Raw genomic sequence first — 23,385 nt, forward strand, 5'->3', positions numbered from 1 at the left:
AAATTGGGGAAAAAATAAACAGGAAGGCTAATAATTCTGACTTCAACTGTATATAGTAATATATGTACATACACTAGTCAATTTGTATATTTGCATCCACTACTTCTATTTTTAAAAATATATTTATTATCTGGTTTTTGTCCTGTCTTTGTAATTCTGTTGCACTGTTGAAGCTCTGTAACGAAAACAAATTCCTCGTATGTGTGAACATATCTGGCAATAAAGCTCTTTCTGATTCTGAAAATGCTTTAATCATAAAATATATTGTTATAGTTATTGCTATGATGTTTAAAAAAGAAGCATATAGTTCTGTTAATTATTTTGCTTTCTATTGCTTTAAAGCTAATTCTCTGCTATGTAAATAACACAGCTCATACTTGGATACAGTAGAGCATTTCTATTTTATTTTATTTATTTTATAAAGCACACATGCTTTGGCCAAGACACTTATCTTAAATGGGTTTTCTATTTGGATGAAATCTGCAAGTCTTTAAAACTACTGCAACATACATTCTAGCATTATAACTCAAATTATATTCTATACTGCATTATAAAAGCATCCAAAGGCAACAAGTAAACAAGTAAAACAACATACATAATTGAACAAAATGTAAAAATAAATAAAAAGACATTGGTTAATGGGCTCAATGTTTGTAATGTGTCTATACAGTATGTATATAAGACAACCATGGGTCAGCGACATCATCCATGCATGCTAACATTGGTATGTTGAAGTAAACATTGTCACAATAAACTGAGATGGTCTGATACCCTAAATCACTCTGGTCACTGAACTGTTATTGTCGATATCATGAAAAAAAAAAAAAAAAAAAAACGATGTGATATCAAACTCTTTTCATTGCCTCAGTGTGTGGCTATTGCTTGTGTCTGGTGTGTGTTTTTATTTGTCCTCCGCTGAACCTGTTGCTCTGTTCCTGTCTCTGCACTTTGGCAGATGTACACACTTCCACACCCATCTGCTTCCTCTTCTGCCTTCTGTCTTTCTGACCTTTGTTCCTTCCTCTTCCTCTGCTTGTCCTCCCACAGCTATCACACTCTGTCCCTCCCTGCCCTTTCTCTTTTACCCATCTTCTCTTATTAACATAGTTCTACATTGATGATGCCACCCCTTATTTCCACAATAACCTTGAGTGGATGCTAAAAACCCCTAAATCTTTCCTTGAAGAGACAGTGAACTGACATATTTTAGAGCTTGACATGGCTAACCAAATGTATATTCATCATAAAAATGCCCATGGTGGTCCTTTTAGATATTACTGGGCCTAATCCCAATTCTATTTATGCACCCCTAGGGCTTTAAAATTTACCCCTAAGAATCGGGACACCACTACAGCACCAGCACACGTCATCAGATGTCATGGCGTTCTCTTGCTTCACATGAGATCAGACGATCGCGACTGCTTTAGTTATTCCAGTTTTGCAATTTTTTGGTATTTATCTTCAGGAAATCACTCAAGGCATATATCATGCTCTCATAACGATCTAATGTAGCAATACGATTGTGGCGAGGGGGCGGGGCCGAGACCCGTGGGAACGGAATGAGGCCGCCGCATAAGTGGATACACCTGTAGTGTGCACCGGTCTCGAATCCCACGGAAGGAGCTCTGGAATATAAAAGGGGGATCGATGGCAGAGGAAGCCGAGAGAGTACCGGGCCCGGACAGATTGTTTTATTTTGTTTTGGTTAAGACGGCAGTTTTCGTGAGGAGCTGCCGTCCATTCTATTAATAAATATTTAAAAACTTTTATTAATAAATATTTTAAAACTTCTCTGCCTCCTTCCTGGTGGCCAGAGGGCCATAAACTTTATTACAACGATCTTAACTGAACTGTGTATTTACACAGTGGCCATATTCATCTATGTAAACACACAAAAACAACATTAACATTATAGCAGACATGGTAAAAAGCTCATTCTCAGCAACTAGACATTACTGACAGGGTATTTGAGTGTCATCAAGTGTCAGAATATTGTGGGACTGCTGTACAGGAGTTGTTATTAGGGATTATGGATCGCAAAATGTAGCTTTTTTTTGCATTTTTAAAAAAAAAACATGACGGTAAAACACGAACGCGATTATGAATATGATAAAACATGTTTGTTTGTCATAAAAATTCATAATAACGACAAAAAATACAAATTTGTGGAACTCCTTACTTCCGGGTTCAGCATTGCTGCCGCTCTGGCTAGTGCATTCTAGGAAATTCTTTCACCCCTTGGTTTCGAGTGTGGTCCTGTAAAATCTTTGTTCGAAGGGCTATTAACCCTTTCCCATTAGTCCAACACCTTCAAGCTAAAGAGAATTGGGACACCCCTACCCATTGGTGTGCATGCACAAAACGAGGGGTAGGGGTAAGGAGAAAGGCTAAGGGGTAGAATTGGGATTGGGCCTAAAAGTACCTACTAGATGACTATTTGCTTTAAGTCCATGTGAAATCAAAATTTACAATGTTTACTTTGCTAGCGCCCATTGCTATTTTTTATGTGATAGAAAATGTTTCTTCACACTTTGATATTATTATCTTCGTCTAGACTGCAGCTCCACACAGGAAGTTTGGCCAGAGGAGAAATTGTCATGCCCAATTGAGCCTCTCTCGAGGTTTTTTTTTTTCTTCAGTTTTGTCAATTGGTGAAGTTTGTTCCTTGCAACTGTTGCCATTGGCTTGCTTGGTTGGGACTTGTGGAGCTGTTCATCGATGGATTTGCTCTTCAGTGTTTGGACTTTCAGCAGTGAAAATTAAACCACACTGAACTGAACTAAACTGAACTTCAACTCTGAAAACTGGACTGACGCAGTTTCAGTTTACTAAAACTTCTATGTTAAGCTGCTTTGACACAATCCACATTGTAAAAGGGCCATAGAAATAAAAATTTATTAAATTGAATTAGATATTGCTTAACGCTATTAGCAGGTTTGGCATGCTGTCCTGGAAAAGAACCCTGAGCTCAGATATAATTAATCCCAGGGCTCCCGCCTGGTCAATAAGCATATAAAGGGGTCAGAGATCAGGTTGTTCTCGAGAGCTCCCCCTGGTAAAAGGAGGAAAAGGAGGAGATGGGGTAGAAGGGGGGATTCTTCCAAAACAAATATAAGGCAGTAGTGTGAAATCCGTCTATTTATTGTAGACTTGGATCAATCTGATTGGATTATTGCTGGTAACAGATGAGAGACCAGCCGTGATCAATCTTATCACATGCTCCTCTCGAAATTAGTTTGTAAACCTTTACTCTGTTGACAATTCACCCAAATTGTTCTTAATCACAGCCCTCTTACCGTTAGTTTGATATGCAAAAAGAAAACCCCGTCCACTACTCATTATTTCATTTCAGTTGAAAGTTCATCAACATACTCAAATGAAAATCTCAGCAACTTCTGGATCATGTGGACTTTTTTGATGGTTCCCAAGTGCAGATATATTTGCAAGTTTGTCAGCTTATTGTAAAAAATCCTGACCCTACAAACTACAGTCTACAACACTCTACTACTGCAACAATAAAACAACAACAACATATAACTAGTGATTATGAAAACTTAAAAAGTTATACTTCAAAATTTCAAAGACAAAGGCCAAACAGTAGGTATGATCTACACTTGCATATCAGCACCTGTCAATAGTCTATTCAAATAAGGTAATTGAAATTAAGACTGTATAGGTACTAAATCATATACTGTAAAATCACTTGCTCATTTCGTGTTAGGATAATATTGTTCACTTTCTTCATTACAGACAGCTCATTTTTATTCATTCATTCTCTTTTCGGCTTAGTTCCTTTATTTGGGGTCGCCACAGGGAAATGAACCACCAACTTATCCAGTATATGTCTTACGCAGCGGATGGCTTTCCAGTTGCAACCCATCACTTGGAAACAACCATGCACACTCATACACTATGGACAATTTAGCATACCCAATTAACCTATAGAGCATATCTTTGGACTTGTGGGAGAAACTGGAGCACCTGATGGAAACCCACGCAAACATGAGAAGAACATACGAACCAGCAGCTTTCTTGCTGTGAGGTGACATTGCAACTCACTGTGCCACCACGCCACCCCTACAGCTCTTTTTATTAAGAAAATATTGCATTTAAAAGCTCAAATAGGATGACAAAATCAGAACAGCCTTCTGCTTCTGATACTTACAAATAAATCTCTTTTTTTTCCATAGATGTAATATCTAAGTGTATCTTATTTTTCTTTCTTGCTTGATTTCATCAGTTTTGGGTTTTATTACAATGACTACATTACTAAACAGAATAGTCTCAACATGCGCACGCTGCCAAAAAAATCACAAAGTAACAAGAGACTTTGTGTGTGTTAATTTAGATGACATGTTGCAAAGCTAAACACAATGTCCAATGTAATCAAAATGTCACTTGACATACATTTTTCAGGTCTGTAGATAACATTTTTGAAATTAGGCTACCTCATTTGTTTAGATTTTAATCTGTATATTGATTGTTTAGCGGTGAATAAAATAAAGTAATATTATCAAGCTGCTGACAGCGGTGGTCTAATGCTTAGAGAGTTGTGATCCAAAGGGTTCAGTGTAATCAAAATGTTACTTTACATACATTTTTTCAGGTCTACAGTTGAAGTCAAAATTAATAGCCCCCTTTGATTTTTCTTTTTCAAATATTTCCCAAATTTTTAAGGAAATTTTCCCAGTATTTTTTTAAAAGCCATTTTAAGGACAAAATTATTAGTCCCTTTAAGCTATGTTTTTTCTATAGTCTACAGAACAATCAATCATTATACAATAACTTACCTAATTACTCTAATGTCTAGTTAACCTAATTAACCTATTTAAGCCTTTAAATGTCACTTTAAGTTGTATAGAATTGTCTTAAAAATAACTAGTAAAAATTTATTTACTGTCATCATGGCAAATATTAAATAAATCAGTTATTAGAGATGAGTTATTAAAACTATTATGTTTAGAAATGTGTTGACAAAATCTTCTCTCTGTTAAACAGAAATTGGGGAAAAGAACATGGGGCTAATAATTCAGGGGGGCAAATAATTCTGACTTCAACTGTATAAATCTCACTTTTGAAATTAGGCTACCTCATTTATTTAAGTTTCAATCTGAATATTGACTGTTTAGGGGTGAATAAAATTAACTAATATCATCAGGCTGCTGACAGCAGTCGCCTAATAGTTTGAGAGCTGTGATCTAACGGATTCAGGTTTGAGATCCGACACTGAAAGGGATTGTAAATCAATACCACAGCTGAGCTGAGTCTCTTGAGGAAGGCACCAAACCCCCAACTGCTCCCTGGGTGCCACAGCAATGGCTTCTCACCACTCTGGGTGTTTATTCACGGTGCGTGTCACTTTAGATAAAAGCATCTGCTAAATCAATAAAACATGTAAATGTAAATCAGAGTTTTAAATGTCCCTGGCCAATTTGGCTACTAAATTACCATTACCAGCCGTTCAAAACGTATTCCACCCACAATCAAAATATCAGAAATAGCCAGATTATCAAAGTCACAGCTAGATTTAAATGTTTATAATTAAGTAAGATTTAGAATGACAGAATCGCCTTCAGATTTACAGCAGTCAATCATTGCTTGCAAATACAAATACTCTGTGATGCATCTTATTTAATGGCATTTATTTTGCTGCAAATTCCAAACACAGCTTACTCCAAAAATGAGCGTTTAATTAAAAACATGCTGAAGATTAGCGGACAGGCTGTCGATTCACAAATCCATCATCTGTTTCCACACAAAAGTCAAAGTACTGAACTCAGCACATTGAAGCCTCTTCTCTTTTGACATCTCTTCAGATCCAACAACCCTTTAAAAAACAAACACACGATGTACCCAACGCATGTACAAGCAAGGTAGATCGAGACCCCTCCCCCTTCCCCGTCACCTCCCCCTCCTTTAACAATATCAGTAAACAAAGCGGAACCTATGAATGAAGGAGCAGAGGGAGCGAGCGAATCGAAAAAGAGGGAAACGCAAGCACGCATCTTCATCCCTCAGGAGAAAAAAACAGTCAGGGATGAGAGAACCGGGCAAAGAGAGACACAAGAGCAAGAAGAAGAGTGAGCTAAAGGAAAGAGAAAGCAAGAACTCACATCATCTCGGTCAAAGCCCCTTTCGCTGGATGTGGATGCTGGTCCTCGCTCTGTCCCACCCCCTCCGTCTCCTTTACTCTCTCTACGGCATTGCTGGACCCACAATCCACTGCCTGATTTCTCCTCTTTCTACAACTCTCACATTCTTTCTGTCCTCCGGCATGGTTGACTACACCACACTGCTGTTCATTCAGAGCATGTGTGTGTGATCAAGAGCGTGAGAAAGAGAGAGAGAGAGAGAGGAGGGGAGAAAGAGCGAGAAAAATGAGCGAAAGAGAGGGAGAATCAGCAGGAAGAGAGAGGGGGTAAGGAAGTGTGTATAGTGGCAGAAGGCGTATGTGTTCCTGTACAGTACAGTATGTATTCGTACGCGATGCGTGTATGGATGCCAGAAAACTTGCTGCCACGTTTTCGGCGCAGGATTCGCTTGATGAACTTTTACCTGAAATCATACTGTACGTCCTTGACCCTATTACACAAATCAGTGTCCTATAAAGAGATCACGTGTGCTGGGATGGGAAAAAGAGAGTGCTGCAGGGCGCTCTGGGACGGGGACGCTGGAATTGTGACACAATTGGATGTGTGAACAGACCAGAGAAAGACAAGGAGCAGAGAAGGATGAAGCAGAGAAAGGAGGCTGCCATTAAAAATGACTTGTCGATGGAGGGATGGAGGTGATGGAGATGATGAGGTGAAACCAGAAAGAATGTAGTGATGTGTGGGGCTGAGATGAGAACTGAAGATAGTTTAAAAGAGAGTGTTCATTTGAACACAATGATCAGATCAGATGTTTTGTTTTTATTTAATTATTCAGTAATCTAAATTTTAAATAAATAATCAGCTGTGGGAGTATAGGTTGTTTTCAATCACGTGGTTCTGGTGATGCATGAAATTCAGATGGAGGGCAGGAAGTAAAAAACTGAATGGGCGACATAGAGGAAAATCCGTATTTTTGTGATTTATACTATATTTCAGAAGAGATAAAAATAGAAAAAAAGTCACAAATGTTGTGCATGATCCTTATATCATGGGCAAAGTTTTCTACTAAACTAAAATATATTTGCCAGTCATCAAGGCAGTAGATACTATATAAGCTGTTTGTTATATGAAAAATAAATACTGTTGTGTTTGGAAGTATTCTGTAGCATTCATTACCAAAGAGTTATACACATTATACACTTCAGTATAGTGTGGTTCAAAAACTTGTTTATTATACATAGATTTTTCCTCCATGCGTATATCCAGACATGACAAAATAACAGATGAAAGCATACAAAAGTGTGGATGCATAGTCTACACTAAAATTTACTTATTTTTGTAAGGGGGAAAAGTGCTCCACAATAATAACCGTCTGGTTTTGTCGCAAGGGTTGCATTTCTTTTTGGCAATGAACTTACCATCAACAAACATTCACTACTGCTGCACATATAGACATTAACGTTATGTTTGTTTATTCTGCCAAAATGCAAGTAAAGCCTTGGATTTTGCAAAAATAGGACAGATTTCATTGCAGCGATTACATGGCAGGGTACATTATTTATACTTTCTGGATTTTGTGTGGTGGTGTTTGCATCTGATTTTTATATAACACATATGTATTTATACACACAGCTAGACCTGTATAATATCTTTATTGGTGCTGTCAAACAAATTATCGCATTTAAAAAAAAAAAGTTTGTACACATGGATGTAACGTTATTAAATGAAAGTCTATGCTTTTTTTCTTTCGTTTTTTAGCCAGTTTCTTGAACTTTCCCCCCTTTATGAACAAAAACTTTTAGAAGTCCATAAAAGCTGTTTAGCATTTCTTAGATTGTCCGATTTAAACAATTATAAACAACTTAAAACAAACACTTTGATGTTCTGATAGCAATTTCTATGTCGAAGAATCACTTCCTGCCCTCCATCTCGCACATCAATGACGTCATGTGAAAACAACCTATTAGAGCAGAGCTCATTAATATTCACAACCCTTCCAAATATGGTCAAAACCAACCATATTAGGGTCAATTCCTGGGGTTGAAAATGAAACAGTAAAACCGATTCTAGAAAATTCTAACGCTTAACTAAGCCACATACCTTTTAGATATCATAGAACAAATATTCTTTTCAACGATTTATTTGTGGCATTTTGCCTTTACTTGATAGGACAGTATTATGACTGTCATAAACATAAACTGACTGTCCCAACATAAACATGGGGGAGAACATGTAAACTGCACACAAAAATGCCAACAGACCCAGCCAGGACTCGAAATAGAGACCTTTGTCAACCTATGTCTTTATGAAAATTAGTTTTACCACAGCATTTTGAATGATATTTCAGTACTTGCCTGCTGCTCCTGACTGCGCTTGCGTTTCATCTGTCTTTTATCTTGTATTACACACCTAAATGATTGCTCATTTAGTAAATTTTAGTCAATTTAAGTCATCTTTAGTAAATCTAAGTCAATTTAATGGACTATATTTTAATTAAATTACATTGTCAATGATGTCCTTTCACAGCATTGGCAATGTAATTTAATTAAAATATAGCCTTATGCAATTAAAAATTGTCACATCAAAGTTTATCAGTGGCTGAAAAATACTTGTAATGCATATAGCCCATTGGAATGGAAAAAACATGTCCTTTGCATGCTAAACATCAAAATCCTATGCTAAACTATCATGTATTTGACTTATATAAGCACTTACTAAGATGCTTACTAAGTATTTTCTTTGGATGCTTGTGAATAGTTGCAAGATGCTTCAGCAGCCATTCACTCATCCAACCATTTATCCCTCTCTTTCTCCTCCTCTTTGTGCCCTTCATAGTCTGACCTCCAGATGGAGTCACCACAGGGGTGGGAGGGTGATGGAGAGAAAATGAAAGTGTGCAGGGGGCAAGTAAAATAGGAGGAATTAAAAGAGAGAGAGGGAGCGCATGAAAAAGAAAGGGCAAGATGATGGGGCCAAACCCAAAAATAGTAGCAAAAGTAATATGATTATATATATGATAACATAATTAAATGAATAAATAAATAAGAGCTAAAAATAATTAGAAAATGATGTTGCATCAATGTTTGTTAGTGTATTTCTTCATGTGTGCAAATAGGACCAAGGAAGTGGGTGAGATTCACAGAATAAATAACAAATGTGATTAATAACGTGTATATTTGTATGTAAATAATTAATGCGCTTGTATCGTGTTGTGCTGCAGAGCTGCCGGGACAGAATGACATCACATGAAGCAGCTTTATGTTTACTGTGAGGTGCTAATGAAAAGAGCTCAGCAGTGTTAATTTACCAGCACACGACTCTCAGACAGCTAGACAGACTGAGAGAGAAAGAGTGAGATTACAACATGGCCACCAAAAACAGATCGTAGAGTCTGGCATAGCCTTGCGTAGTCTTCAGATACAAAGGGCTTTCGGTTCATTTCGAAGAGACTGGGATTATATGGAACAATATTTTTAGACCCAACCTACATCACAGAGGACTCCCTCATTTTCTCAAGACCTTGACATCCCTGTGAGGAACCACCATCCTAAAATGTAAAAGAATCTTAACGGTTTCTTGTACATCACTGTAAAAATCTGTAAGCTGTTTAACAGTAAGTTTCCTTAACATATACTGTGAACAGGGCTTGACATTAACACCTGCCAACCCACCAAGTGTGGGTAGGTTTCAGCTGTGGCGAGTTAGAGAGCTACTGCCATTTTGGCTGGTTGAAAATCATATTTAAATGTTAGTGTTTTTAAAAAGCAGATCAACAATAAGGATGGCCCAATGGCGCAGGGCCAGCGTGAGAGATGACAAAAAAGTTCACGTGAGCAAACGAACCGGTAAATACCAAATGAGAGGATGATCAGGCGCACTATGAGACTATCCTCGTTCACTGACGAGGGCTTCAGGGTCGCACACACAGGTGATGTGATACGCGTGAGTGTTTAAAAGCATGCGTGCACACGTTACTTTGCGCAAAGCATCGATGCCTGGAAACGCAAGTGGTGTGATCAGTTCTCTTTGAAATAGTCTGGACAAAAAAGTGACGCTCGCACAAGCAGCAACCTCCCGCTCTCCCTCATGAAGTAGCTGAAACTGCAATTGATTGAAATTCCGCTTGTCCTGGCTCCATAATAGAGCAAATTTCTATTGACCATAATGCTAAAATGGCCAACTTTACAGCAGTAAAAAAGGTATTTACAGCCTGGTACAAAGAACGATTTTGGATCGTATAGCTAATATTACCCTTCATGATAACTGTGAGGGGGTGAATTTTTTAATAACTCATTTGTTTCATTTATATTAGGTTACATTAAGTCTGCATAATTAAGGGTGTGGCCACTTGAGTGACAGACAGGTCTATACTTCACCATAGCTGATTTCGGCTGATTAGCTGCTGAACTCGGCATTTTCATACTATTTTTGTTTTGTTTTATGTGGCTTTACACAGTCAATTGCTTTTTGGAATTATTTCTTACAATTATCAGATGATATGGCCTGCTATGTGCACTTACTTGTTATAAAAAACTTAAAAACTAATTGCAACACGATTGGATAAGCTCTAAGCAGACAATAAAATAAATAAAACAAACAAAACATTTTAGAACAAACAATTAAGAACATACATTGTTTACAGAATCAGACCATATATAGATATTTAAATATGAAATATCTAAAACACAGAACACAGTCAGGTGCTATTGTACTACAGGTGCAGTGTTCTTGGTAGAGTTCAACAGTTTTATCGAGGTAGGATTCAGAAATAAATAAAAGCTTCAATCTATTGGTTTTACACATTGGTATTCTCGGTCTTTTTCCTGATGGTAGCAGCTGATATTCACTGAAAAGAAGATGTTTGGAATCAGCACTACTATTAACTGCTTTTCTCATGACCGCCTGTTCATATAGTCTGTATGGGCTCATATTGTTTTATTCCTATGATTTTTATGGCTGTTTTTTGAATATGAACCAATTTAATTTTCAATTTTAATTCAGTTGAACACTATAATACCACAATCCATTTGCTCATGCTCATTGAGCAAGCTCATGCATAACACACAAAATGTGAAATTAATAAGGGCTCATGTGAGCATGACTTCTAAATCAAGTATTTTTAGCATGCCAAAGTCAAATTTATGCATATATAAAATATATTTTACCAACATATGATGAATCTACAATATGTACTTGGATTAAAATGGTTACAAAACATTGACGTACAGCATTGCACTATAAATGAATAAAATATGGAAGTTTACTGTAAAATTTAGCAATTTCTTTCACAGTTTGTATTGTGTTTTAACTGTACATATCTGTCAAATAAGTTGCCTGTTATTTGCTGTCAATTTTACAGATTTTTTACAATAAAAGATCTAGTTTACACCATGACCTAGCAACACACAGCACGAAAAGCTTTCAGTGATAAGCAATTTTGGCATCTGCACCAAACACAAGGCGACATGACAGAAAGATTTAAATACCAGTCACTGCACTACCAACGAAATGGTAAAGTAAGGCAAATTCTTCAACATAAAAGACCTCATCCTCAAGTTAAAAATGATTTAACATAAAAGATTCAAATCTCACTTACAAATGCAGCAAACACTGCCATGCCCGAATCACACACTGGCATCTCCATCTCTATGTCTGTCAGTTTATCACTCACTCACTCACACTTACAGCGGTGCCAGAAGAGGTGTCAATAGAAGCAGTTCAGAAGAACCCACAGAAAACTCTCCACATGCATGACCTAAACTCAGTCATGTCAATGACAAGCAAATAATTGATAAAGAACACTACAGAAAATCCTATATAAGAAAGATTGTGTGAGTTGAAGCGCTTTGTTTTGAATGCTTCTAATAATACCCTAAAGTGGTCATGAGAACGAGACTCAAAAATGTTAATGCATAAAGTTTATCCATATAAAATACAGACATACACTTCACCTTTACAACAGACACTTTCTAAACTACATTCTAAACATACTGTCAGTTTTTCAAAAATACAGCAGTGCCTATCATTTTGTCCAAGGGGGCAACACTGTAAATACACTTATTTTTAATATTACAGTGTGTTTGTAATAAACATAGGGCCCTTTGAAATAAGTTTTTTTTTTTTTTTGAAAATTTAGATTTATCTGAAATTTAACTTATTAAAAGTAAACACGGAATGTGCCTGCATGGAAATACATAGATTTCCACTATTTTTTGTCTTTTAGTAGATATATTATGTGAGCCTTACTTTGTTTACTAAACAAGTGCTTTTAATTTGATTTACATTGTAAACCTTAAATAAATGTTAAGTTTTAATAATATATATTTTTAATTCATGTTTTAAGTTTTTAGTTTCTATTCTTTCAAAATCTACCCAAGTTTTAGGAACAACAAATAAAAAACTTTTAGTGGATCATTTAGTATCAGAAGTGGCTTATTTGAAAGAAAAAGGCGTCTAGATTATGCTTATTTTACCAAAATAAAATATGATCATGCCTTGATTTTTAATTATTTAATTAGAACAGTAAGGTCTGACTCTGCTTAGACAAAAGTCTTGTCACTTAACAGAAATAATGTACAGTATAGAATATAAAGTCATGCTGCAGTGGAAAAAGAATTAATATTGTGTACGACTCCCTTAAGCTTCAACAACTGCATCCATACATCTCTGCAATGACTCAAATAACGTATTAATAAAGTCATCTGGAATGGCAAAGAAAGCGTTCTTGCAGGACTCCCAGAGATCATCAAGATCAAGAACTCTTTCTTCCCATCAGCTATCAGACTTTTAAACAGATAACCAATGCACATAAACAGTCTCTTTTTCTGCTCAGTGCAACACTACATTCCCCATCCTAGTTTGCACTATTTTTTTTGCACATAAGCCAATTGCACTAGACACTTTTTGCATAATAAGCACAATTTAAGAACAACTATACATTGTTTACAGCTGTTTCACTACTCCAAAATCAGTTTTATATATTGTTTACTTTCATAGATATTTATATACTTACATTTTATAATTATACTTCAGTCACTTCTGTGTATATATGTGCATTTTTGTGTTTGTCGTGTATGATGTGTGTGTTGTGTGTATGACTTCACTGTGGACAGCAAAGTAAGAATCTCATTGTACAGGGAAACGTGTTTCCTTACTGTGCACATGACAATAAACAATTTAATTTAATTTAATTTAATTTAATTTAATTTAATTTAATTTAATTTAATTTAATTTATACCTTGGATTCATCTTCAATGCCTTCTCCTTCATCTTACCCCAGACATGATCAATAATGTTCATGTCTGGTGACTGGGCGGGCCAATCCTAAAGCACCTTGATGTGGAGGCTGAAGTATGAGAAGGAGTGCTATCCTGCTGAAGATTTTGCCCTCTCCTGTGGTTTGTAATGTAATGGGCAGCACAAATGTCTTGATACCTCAGGCTGTAATGTTGCCATTGACTCTGCAGATCTCTGACATGCCCCCATACTGAATGTAACCCCAAACCATGATTTTTTTCTTCACCAAACTTTACTGATTTTTGTGAGAATCTTGGGTCCATGAGGGTTCCAATAGGTCTTCTTCAGTATTTGTGATGATACTGAAGAAGATCTGCCACTTCTCCAAATGATCAACTAGAAGTCAAGTTATTATTTGTTGCTCTTACAACTGGGATCGACAACAAGACTTGTCAGGCACAATACATTTTTGATAAACAAAAACTAAAATTAAATTAAAATAAAATCTCTGATATTCTACGACTTTGTCAAAAAAATACAAATTTCCCTGACTTTTAATGTCTGGAACAGACCTTTTAAAATGATATTCCAGATATTCCATGACCCTTGAGAACCGCTCACAGCAAAAAGCTCTTCATTTTGACATATCAGCATCCAAATATCAGCACCACACCTGAAAATGGTCAACAGTAAAAGTGATCTTACCTGGGCGCATCGAAGCTGTCGTAGGATCCAACAGTATAATGCCGGAAGAGTCTCTTGGCTCTCTCACTGCGGCTCTCTGAAAGATGCAAACACAACCGCATCCACATTGTCACAAGTTGATATCTCTTATATCAGTAGAGGCTGCAACTACAGCATGATAACACAACACATGTCCGACTCGAAGTTTCCCGCTCTGACAGAGCGCACTGGCCCAAACCACGGTGAGTTTAGCCAGCGTGAAATGGCACAATCGCTCCCTCTCACACTCCAGTAGTGCTGTAAACTATTAATAGTCATCATAGCTGCTCTCCCTCACAGAGTCTGGCATCACAACATCACAGAGAAGCTGTGGCAATCCGACTGTCCTGCAAACACATCTGGGACTATGGAAATGACAGCTCTAAGTGTGGCGCAGATGTCTTTGATACTTTTAATGTGTTTTTGTGTGAGAAAGGAGTCTCACCTGAACGAGATTCCAGGCTACGGAGAGCAACTTCCTCCACGCAGTCTGAGGGGAACCAGCCTGTGCGTCCTCGAACCGTCCCTTCCCAATAGCCTCCTTCACCCACACTCAGCACTGAGGGAATCAAGAGAAAACAACAGTGTGTGTGTGTGTGTGTAGGTCAGATACAAGTACACAATAAAGAGACCAGAAGCGTCATGACACATTTTTGAGGCACATGAATTTTGAAATATTTCAGAACTCATTTAAATTATAAATTGTAGGTTAAAAAATGTTTTTAAGGGGTTCAAGCACGAAGCGATGAAACCCTTGTGTATTTGTTCAGATTTTTTTTTTCTGCTCTAATTTGTATCGCTTTGACACAGAAACCACTGCGGGCCTGTAGCCATGGGGGGATCGGGTGGCTCGAAAGACCCACTCCTCACTGACAAAGGCCCAGACTTTGTCCCATACATGAGCTCATTTATCCTATTTTGACTGCTATACCATCAAAATGAATGAAAATAGCCCATCGAAATGGCTTTAAGATCAAGTAGAATACTCTGTTGGCTGTCGTACTTCAGCTAATCAGTTTAAGCTTTTTCATGAGTCCAACATCCAGCTGTGCAAGAAAATCTACAATTTGACGTGAGTGACGGCATCTTTCACTACTGTATTGTTATAGGGAAAACAGTTACACGTAACTTTTTCCTAAATCTTGGACTTTATTCTGTAAACAAAAAAATGACCAATAAAAAGGTGTGAAGCACCAAAAGCGGACCATATTAAAATTCATTTGAATGCTGTTTTGACTATTGATATGATATCCATGAATTTTCAAATGAACTTTATTTACAAGAGAGGCTAGAAAAATTGTGAAGATTTACATTATTATTATTATTATTATTATTATTATTATTATCATCATTTTATTATTCAAATGGCCAAATTCTGACTGAGGAAAATTTAATGTGCTGGCCAGTTTGATATTTATAATTTGCCTAATAAATGACAATGGCCTTGTTTTTTTATTTTAAATGAATTCCTTTTTATGATATATGATGTGATAAATTTGTATTTAAAAAAATAAGTATTTTCTTATTTCTTTATTCTAAATCTTTAGGAAATATATTTGGTACATCCAAAAGTGTGGTTATGATGATCATCTGGTAAGTTAATCCAGCTTAATACAGTGCTTAAAATGTATTTAAATCTCATAATTAAATAGAAAATAGAAAAGAGAAAAGGCCCACTTATTTCACCAGGTTGGCTATGGGCCTGCACTGCTGTCACGCAAACTGTTTATTAAACATTTGTTAACTCAATCTTTAAACTCTAACACTCTAACAAAATTTCTTTGTTGAATAAACTACTTACAAACTTTCTAACTGATAAATAACCTTATTTTGCTAAAACACTTGAACCCCGATAACTGCTGCTTGCAGCCATATTTGGTGTTGTTTTTAATAAATAAATATCTAAATAAAAAAAGGGGTTCAACAAGGTTGACCAGGACATGACCATTCTAAATAAATTGCTGAGAATGTGTATTTTATGTACTCTATGTATGTACAAAAATAATTTTAAGGTTAATATATTTGATTGATTATATTTGCTAGTGCAAACATCTTTAAAGTCTAAAATGGTATGAGATTTTAGTCAGCTGCGGATATGATTTTTTTTTTTTAATTGATATGATATATTTAAATTCCTGAGATAATAATAACTTCTTACATTTATATAGCGCTTTTCTGGGCACTCAAAGCACTTTACACAATGGGGGAATATCCTCATTCACCACCAGTGTGCAGTATAGAGTCCCCTTCACTATACTGGGGCATTAGGACCCACACAGACCACATTATTATTGATGACATTACAGAATTTTTAACACAATTATCACAGCCTTACATGATATATCAGAAATCATTTTAAGATGCTGATTTAATACTCATGGGGTATTTTTATTACTAATACCAATTCTGAAAAAAAAAGTTTTACTGAATATTGAATGCTTTTTCTAAGAACAAAATAAAACAAACAGAATTTATTCAAGTTATTTCTGTAAAACTGTAAAATTTAAAAACTTCAAACACAGTTAGGGTAAAAAAAAAACTAACTAACTAACTAACTAACTAACTAACTAACTAACTAACTAACTAACTAACTAACTAACTAACTAACTAACTAACTAACTAACTATATATGTATGTATGTATATATATGTATATATATATATATATATATATATATATATATATATATATATATATATATATATATATATATATATATATATATATATATATATATATATATATATATATATATATATAGTTTGTATATGACTGTGGTTCTTCAGTCACAAACATAGTTAATAACCATAATTAATGTTTAAACAATGTTATAATTTTTACTTTGGTTTTGTCTAATAGACCTAGAACTGCCTCTATAGCCTTGTTTACACCTGGTTTAAAGATATTCAGTCCAATCACGAATGTACAAATCTTTCTAAGCTTGTCCATTTTCAACCAATTCCAGAGGTAGCCAAAAATTAATTTAATAGTATTGCTTTTGTAGCATAAATAATCCAGTTTTTTTGACTTGACCTGATTTATGACCAATTTTGTGAGAATGCACATCACAATAAGGTATTTGTAGAAAAAAAATGGTTTGTTCATTCAATAGTATTCTTGTGTCACACTGAGCATGTCTGCAAAAAATGTATATGTCTTTACAAAATCAAAACACAAGTGATCTCATCAGTATGCTATGCATGCTAATAAATCAAAAGATCAGATCAGTTAATACCGGTTGTAAACAGGACCCTATACTCATTAAAAATAATCACTGCATGACGCTCCTGATACACAAACACACACACACATTGAATCACAAAACACATGCAAAGACATGATGGCTGTAGAGTTGTATGCACATGCATGTACGCTGACATTGCTCACAAACAGACATATACTGACATACCAACACATATCACCAGAATACATACACAGACAACGTTTATCCACACCTGTGGAAAACATACAGAAACAAACACACATTTAATGGGACCAATTTACAGACACGCACAGCGCACATCATTGCTCCTGCTTACAAAGAGAGACAAACTCACACACACACACATTCACCTTTGACTTTGTCTCCCTTGTTGAAGCTGATTTCGCGGTCACCCTGGGCCGAGTGCGAGCGAGTGGCAACAAAAACTCGGCCAGGAACAGCGCTGTAGAGACGCCGCCGCTGCCCGCTGGCTGTGCCCTGACTACTGATGGATCCCGCTCTACACAATGGCACAGGTATCAGACAACAGGGTTATCATTCATTTATTATTGGCTTTATTCATTCAAGTGTCTGTCTTCATCGGATGTGAGTGACTATACTGGAAGTTAAATGGCTTTTTGGTGTAATAAATTCTAAGAAATTTCCCGTCATCATTTTTAAATTTTAATATTAAATGTCTAGAATTGCCAAGTAAAATTTTTAATATTTACACATTTACTTGATGTAATAAATGAAAGAGTTCATTTACTAGTAATATTAAAATGTTTTCTAATCATTACAAATAAGCCTGGTAGAATTAAGTACATTTTAATCGAAAAAGCATTGACTTGGTTAGCATAAGCAGGAATCCCTACAAAAATGCCACAATTCAATTAGAAAACAATTCATTAGAATGACTGCACAGAGGCACTTTATCATTAGTTTTTGGGGAAAAGAATATGACTTTTTTTGCTTTATTTAATATTGAAAAGTTGCTGTGTAATGTTTTCATCTCTGATACATTTAAAACTCGATTATTTTTTTAAACTAGTAATGATTACATAATTATACACTGAAAAAAATTATTCAAAGATGATTCCTTGGATTTACTAAGTTTTTTTTACGTTAAAAAATTTTACGTTATTAAATATAATATGTTTGTTGAAATTCAACACAAATAGGTTGTTTGCAACAGTTTTGCAGACATCACTTTTTTTCAGTGCAGGAAGCAGCATAAAAAGTGAAAATATTACAGACAAAAATATAAAATAACTGGTAACTAATGTGTTTATTTAATTTGATTGAAGCAAAGTTCCTCTTGCTAAAAAAAATTTAAATTTGATTTATTCGAATAAATCTAGATTAAAAATGAAAGATAATCAGTAATCAATATTTATGAGTGTTCGGGTAACATTAAGTAACATTAACAGTTTATTTGATAATGAAAAGTTAATTGGACTTGATTTAAGATTAGTCAAACTCACTTGAAAAAATATTATCAGGATGTTATCAAGTATTTCTTAGTCTGTGTTTTTCAGTGTATTAATGATGATTTAGGCATAGAGTCCACAAACACAGTCAGATGCCAAAAGGACAATAAAAAAATGGTACCAATATATGTTCACAGTGCAAGTCTTTCCAAAGTTTGGAAGGTCAGTCAATGATTTATCTATTATAAATCTTAAATCTTGTTAAAGCAAAAAATAAACAAATATTGTAAATAAAGCATTAAGGGTTTAAATGCTGCATGACACCAATATTTTAATACATTTAATCAAAAAGCAAGTTGCAGAGAATGCAGTGAACACCGTGAAATTAGAATTTGACTAAACAGTAGTCATAAATAGCTATCAAGTTTTCTTAATTTAAAAGGATAGTTTACCAAAAAAGGAAAATTTACTTACCATTTACCCACCCTCTAGAGTAATCTTAAAATTGTTTGTGCTTCTTTATTCTGCTGGACACAAAAGAAGATATTCTGCAGAATGTTAGAAACTGGTAGCCATTGACATCCGTATTAGAAAAATACAAACCATAGTTCAAACTCTATGGTAGTCAGTGGTTACATGTTTTTAAAATTATTCAAAATATCTTCTTTTGTGTTCAGCTGAAAAAAGAAACGCAAACCGGTTTTGAACAGGTCAAGGGTGAGTAAATGATGACACAATTTTCAGTTTTGATTGAACTATCCCTTTAAATGAGTAGGCTTGGATCTGAAAAATAGTATTGCTTGTGCAAGAGCTTAACAACTAGATAATGTCCTTTCTTCTTGCTCTTCCTCACCCTTGTCTTCCACGTGTTTGCCGGCTCCGATCGTCCCGGTCACCTGTTCGGCCACGAGATGGGGAACGTGTTCGGGCTCCACGGGGACTGCTGGAGCTACGTAAGGTGCCGCCATGCTTTAGACCCTGAGATATACATGTTATTATGATAAGCAGTAGTGTAATTATGATCTCAGATCAACCTCAGGGTAAGTACTTTGTGCAAATCAACAGTATCTATGCATACAGTGTGACAACAATGAAATAAGGTTTTGCTGGTTATCTTGACTAGATAGCCCTTTAAAGGGTCATTTTTTCAGAATTTCTTTCTTCTGTTGAACCCAAAATAAGATATTATAAAGAATGTTGGAAGAATGCAGCCATTGATTTATATAACCCTTACAAAGAATAGAACAAAACATAGCTGTCCATTACTTCAGCCTACAATAATAATAATTTAATAATAAAAAAATAGGTCATGTCAGTATTCTCAGCAGTAAAAAAACGAAGAACTTTTAAGCAAATGTTTCTGTAGGAAAGAAAGTAAATGCTATTACTAAAGAAAAAGATAAAAGTTTCATTGAGATGGATTGTTGGTGATTGTTAAGTGTTAATGGCCAGACAGAGTAGCTGTACATGAACAATGGAAAATAAAGACCGGTTAAAAATGATTTAAGACCTACAACACAATATTTCAGTAGATTTAAGTTGTTTTGAAGGCCTCAAATTTAGATTTTGATATTTAAGACATTTTAAGACATTTACTTTTGTAACACCCTGAGGATATCCTGAATATATTGTGCAGCCCGATATTGTACACTACCACTTAAGTTTTGCTAATGGATAGCTTTTTATGAATACAAAAACAACAGCATTTGGAATATTTATAAAACACAATAACAACAACTAAATCATTCATCGACTGATCAATTACCTGTACAGAGACGATGCTTGATCCTGCAGCATTGGGAAAGGCAATCCAGTCTGGCACATTCATGCTGTTATCACTGTTGGCCCGTAAAAAGGGGTGCGGATGAGGCAGTCCAAGTGTCCGTGAGCTCTCCCTCCTTTGCGGGGCATATTTAGGAGACTCCAAAAAGGGGACTGACAAAAAAGTAAGTGAGTGAGTAAAGATGGAGGGAGAGACATACAGTAAGTACACTCCAGCTGCCCAATGGCTTTCAATATTCATTCCATGTGTACAATCACACATGTATCATCTGTATTAAAACATCATTAAGCATCACGACTTCAGCAAATATCCCCTTCTGAGTGTGTAAGGAGCAGTGAACACTGCTTGGGGATTGTGTGAATCGCAACGCAGCTAAACAGAGACAAAAGTATCAAGTTCCAAATGTCACACAGCATGAAGAGCAAACAAATGATCTCACACAGAATTAAAAATACCACCACAAACAAAAATCTGAGCTCCTTACCTACATCTGATTCACGGTGGTTTTTAATTATTTCTCCAAGCTCAAAATGGCCAGACATCACAGCCACCTAGAAAAGAAGTTCACACGCGCTTAATATTTGCATCTGTGAATGACGCACAATGACGCAAGGCTTGGGAATAACATAATATTAAACACACGCACACACACACACACACACATGCATCCACTTTTCTTCATATTAAACACAAGCGCAGCTGGCTCTGTGGAGATGGTTGAGGTTGAAGTAAAACTCTTTTGGCTCACTACAGTTTAGCTCCACCTGGGACTCGCAACGCATACAGAAACACTTCACGGTAACAGATAACAAACATAAAGCACAGCTAGTGAATCGCGTAATTTCTGTGCCCCTGGCGTCACCAGATGAAGTAAAAGAATGAAAATTGTTCACAAGTGCAACAAAACACTGGTAATTTAATAACATTTTTTTACATTAAACTCACACATGCACTAAATAAGCCAGAAAAATTATAATACTTACATTAGTTATAATAATCATAAGGTTAATTTTATTATTAATATTATTATTATTATTATTATTATTATTATATTATAATTTTACAATTATAATAATTATTATTATTGATATTCATAAATACTTATCATTAAGTTAATTCTATTATTATTTATATATGTTATTTATGCGTTATGTGTGGAGTGTGGTTTGCTATACACAAAACAATAATAATAATTATTATTATTATTATTAATAAAAAAAAAAGTTTATTTTATTATTATGCATGTGTTATTTATGTGTGGAGTGTGGATTGCTATTATTATTATTATTATTATTATTATTATTATTATTGTTATTATTAATAATATTCATATATACTTATCATTAAGTTAATGTTATTATTATTCATATGTGTTATTTATGTGTTGTGTGTGGAGTGTGGCTAGCTGTTTATACAATTATTATTATTGTTACTGATAATAATAATAATAATAAATAATAATTATCACTGAGTTAATTTTCTTATTATGTACATGTGTTATTTAAATGTTATGTGCTGAGTGTGGTTCGCTATATGTAAAATTATTATTATTATTATCAGACAGTGTGGAACTCCATTAAATTTTACTTTACTGTAAAAGAGCAGCTCAGACATTTGACCTAATACATCCTTTAGTGTGTCATGGAATAAAAGGAAAATTTTGAAACAACTTGACAGTGTATAAATGATGGATGAATAAAAAAAGAATAATTCTAACAATAATTTTACACCATGCAAAGGGAGAAACTGGCACTAGTAAGAATCTGCATTTTAAATATTATTCCATATAAATTCCATATTATGTCTGCATATTAAACTTAAAATTCAACATCCTATTAAGTAGGTATTTCAACATAGGAAGCATAGATTTATTTCAGGTTCAATATCATACTCCTTTAACTTTATTTCCATTTCAGTTTGTAAAAATAATATTTCAGAAAAAAAAACACCAAAAAAGAAGATAGTCAACAACTATTTGTTCATTCATTTTTCTTCAGCTTAGTCCTTTATTTATCATGGGTCGCCACAGCGGAATGAACCACCAACTATTTCAGCATGTTTTATGCGGCAGATGTCCTTCTAGCCAGTACTGGGAAACACCCATTCACTCTCATATTCAGTCACACTGGTGAAAACCCACGCAAACACAGAGAGAACATGCAAACTCCAGAAAAAAAGCCTCCTTGCTGTGAGGCGATCATGCTACCCACTGAGCCACTGTGCCACCCAACTATATGTTCCTGTCAAAATATTTTAGTGTAGTCTTTTTCTCTTTATTTGTGTTAATTCTTGCGTGATGATATTTTACATGTGACGTTTATTTTACATAATAAAATACAGTAGCTGAAGGTTACTTTGAATATTCCCTGTCTTGCGTTTTACAATTTAAAATTAAAAACTAAACGTACACTCTTTCAAGTGACCTTGACCTACAATCCATACCTACGGCTAGAAGAGGGTTTGTAGGAGTTTAGATTTCTTTAATTACTTTGTTTAACCTGTTAATAACATGCAGAGTGTTGATAAAAAAGCCAACCTAAATAACAACCTGTCAGTGCCAGTGGCAGTGTGATAATTACCTGGAAGGAGTTCTGCCCACTGTTATTCTTTGTGTCCTTCTTAGCTCCTCGATAAAGCAGGATGCGGGCACAGCTCTCCTACACAGAAGAATGAGACAATCAGCCTCAAGACATTGAAGACATCTGAGGCTTACTATGAAACATAATAAAAGTTTAGCATGCTGTAAATACACCACTTGTGCACAAAAAAAACTTCACTGAGATCCTTTAAAATACACTACAAAGACCATGCTAGTGATTGGCTTTCCTAGATAGGGAAGAACATGACACTAAACCAGCATAAACTATAGCCTGGAAATTATGATGTGGTGAGACAGACATTTTGAATAGGAGATACACA

At 35.2% G+C, this 23,385-nt stretch overlaps 1 protein-coding gene across 4 annotated transcripts in view; it reads right to left on the reverse strand.

Annotated features, from left to right (window-relative positions):
• Positions 1 to 23,385, reverse strand: part of shank1 (SH3 and multiple ankyrin repeat domains 1) — a 167,119-nt gene that overhangs the window by 34,680 nt on the left and 109,054 nt on the right. For all 4 annotated transcript variants that reach the window (XM_087244604.1, XM_087244603.1, XM_087244602.1 and 1 more), the window contains 7 exons: positions 23,046 to 23,123; positions 20,951 to 21,017; positions 20,449 to 20,618; positions 19,537 to 19,661; positions 17,625 to 17,773; positions 14,497 to 14,610; positions 14,034 to 14,109 (listed from right to left, as the gene is read on the reverse strand). In XM_087244604.1, the coding sequence (XP_087100730.1) occupies positions 14,034 to 14,109; positions 14,497 to 14,610; positions 17,625 to 17,773; positions 19,537 to 19,661; positions 20,449 to 20,618; positions 20,951 to 21,017; positions 23,046 to 23,123 (779 nt within the window). The remainder of the gene's footprint in view (positions 1 to 14,033; positions 14,110 to 14,496; positions 14,611 to 17,624; positions 17,774 to 19,536; positions 19,662 to 20,448; positions 20,619 to 20,950; positions 21,018 to 23,045; positions 23,124 to 23,385) is intronic.

This window comes from Danio rerio, chromosome 3 (genome assembly GCF_052040795.2).
Source record: "Danio rerio strain M-AB ecotype USA chromosome 3, GRCz13ab, whole genome shotgun sequence".
Lineage (NCBI taxonomy): Eukaryota > Metazoa > Chordata > Actinopteri > Cypriniformes > Danionidae > Danio > Danio rerio.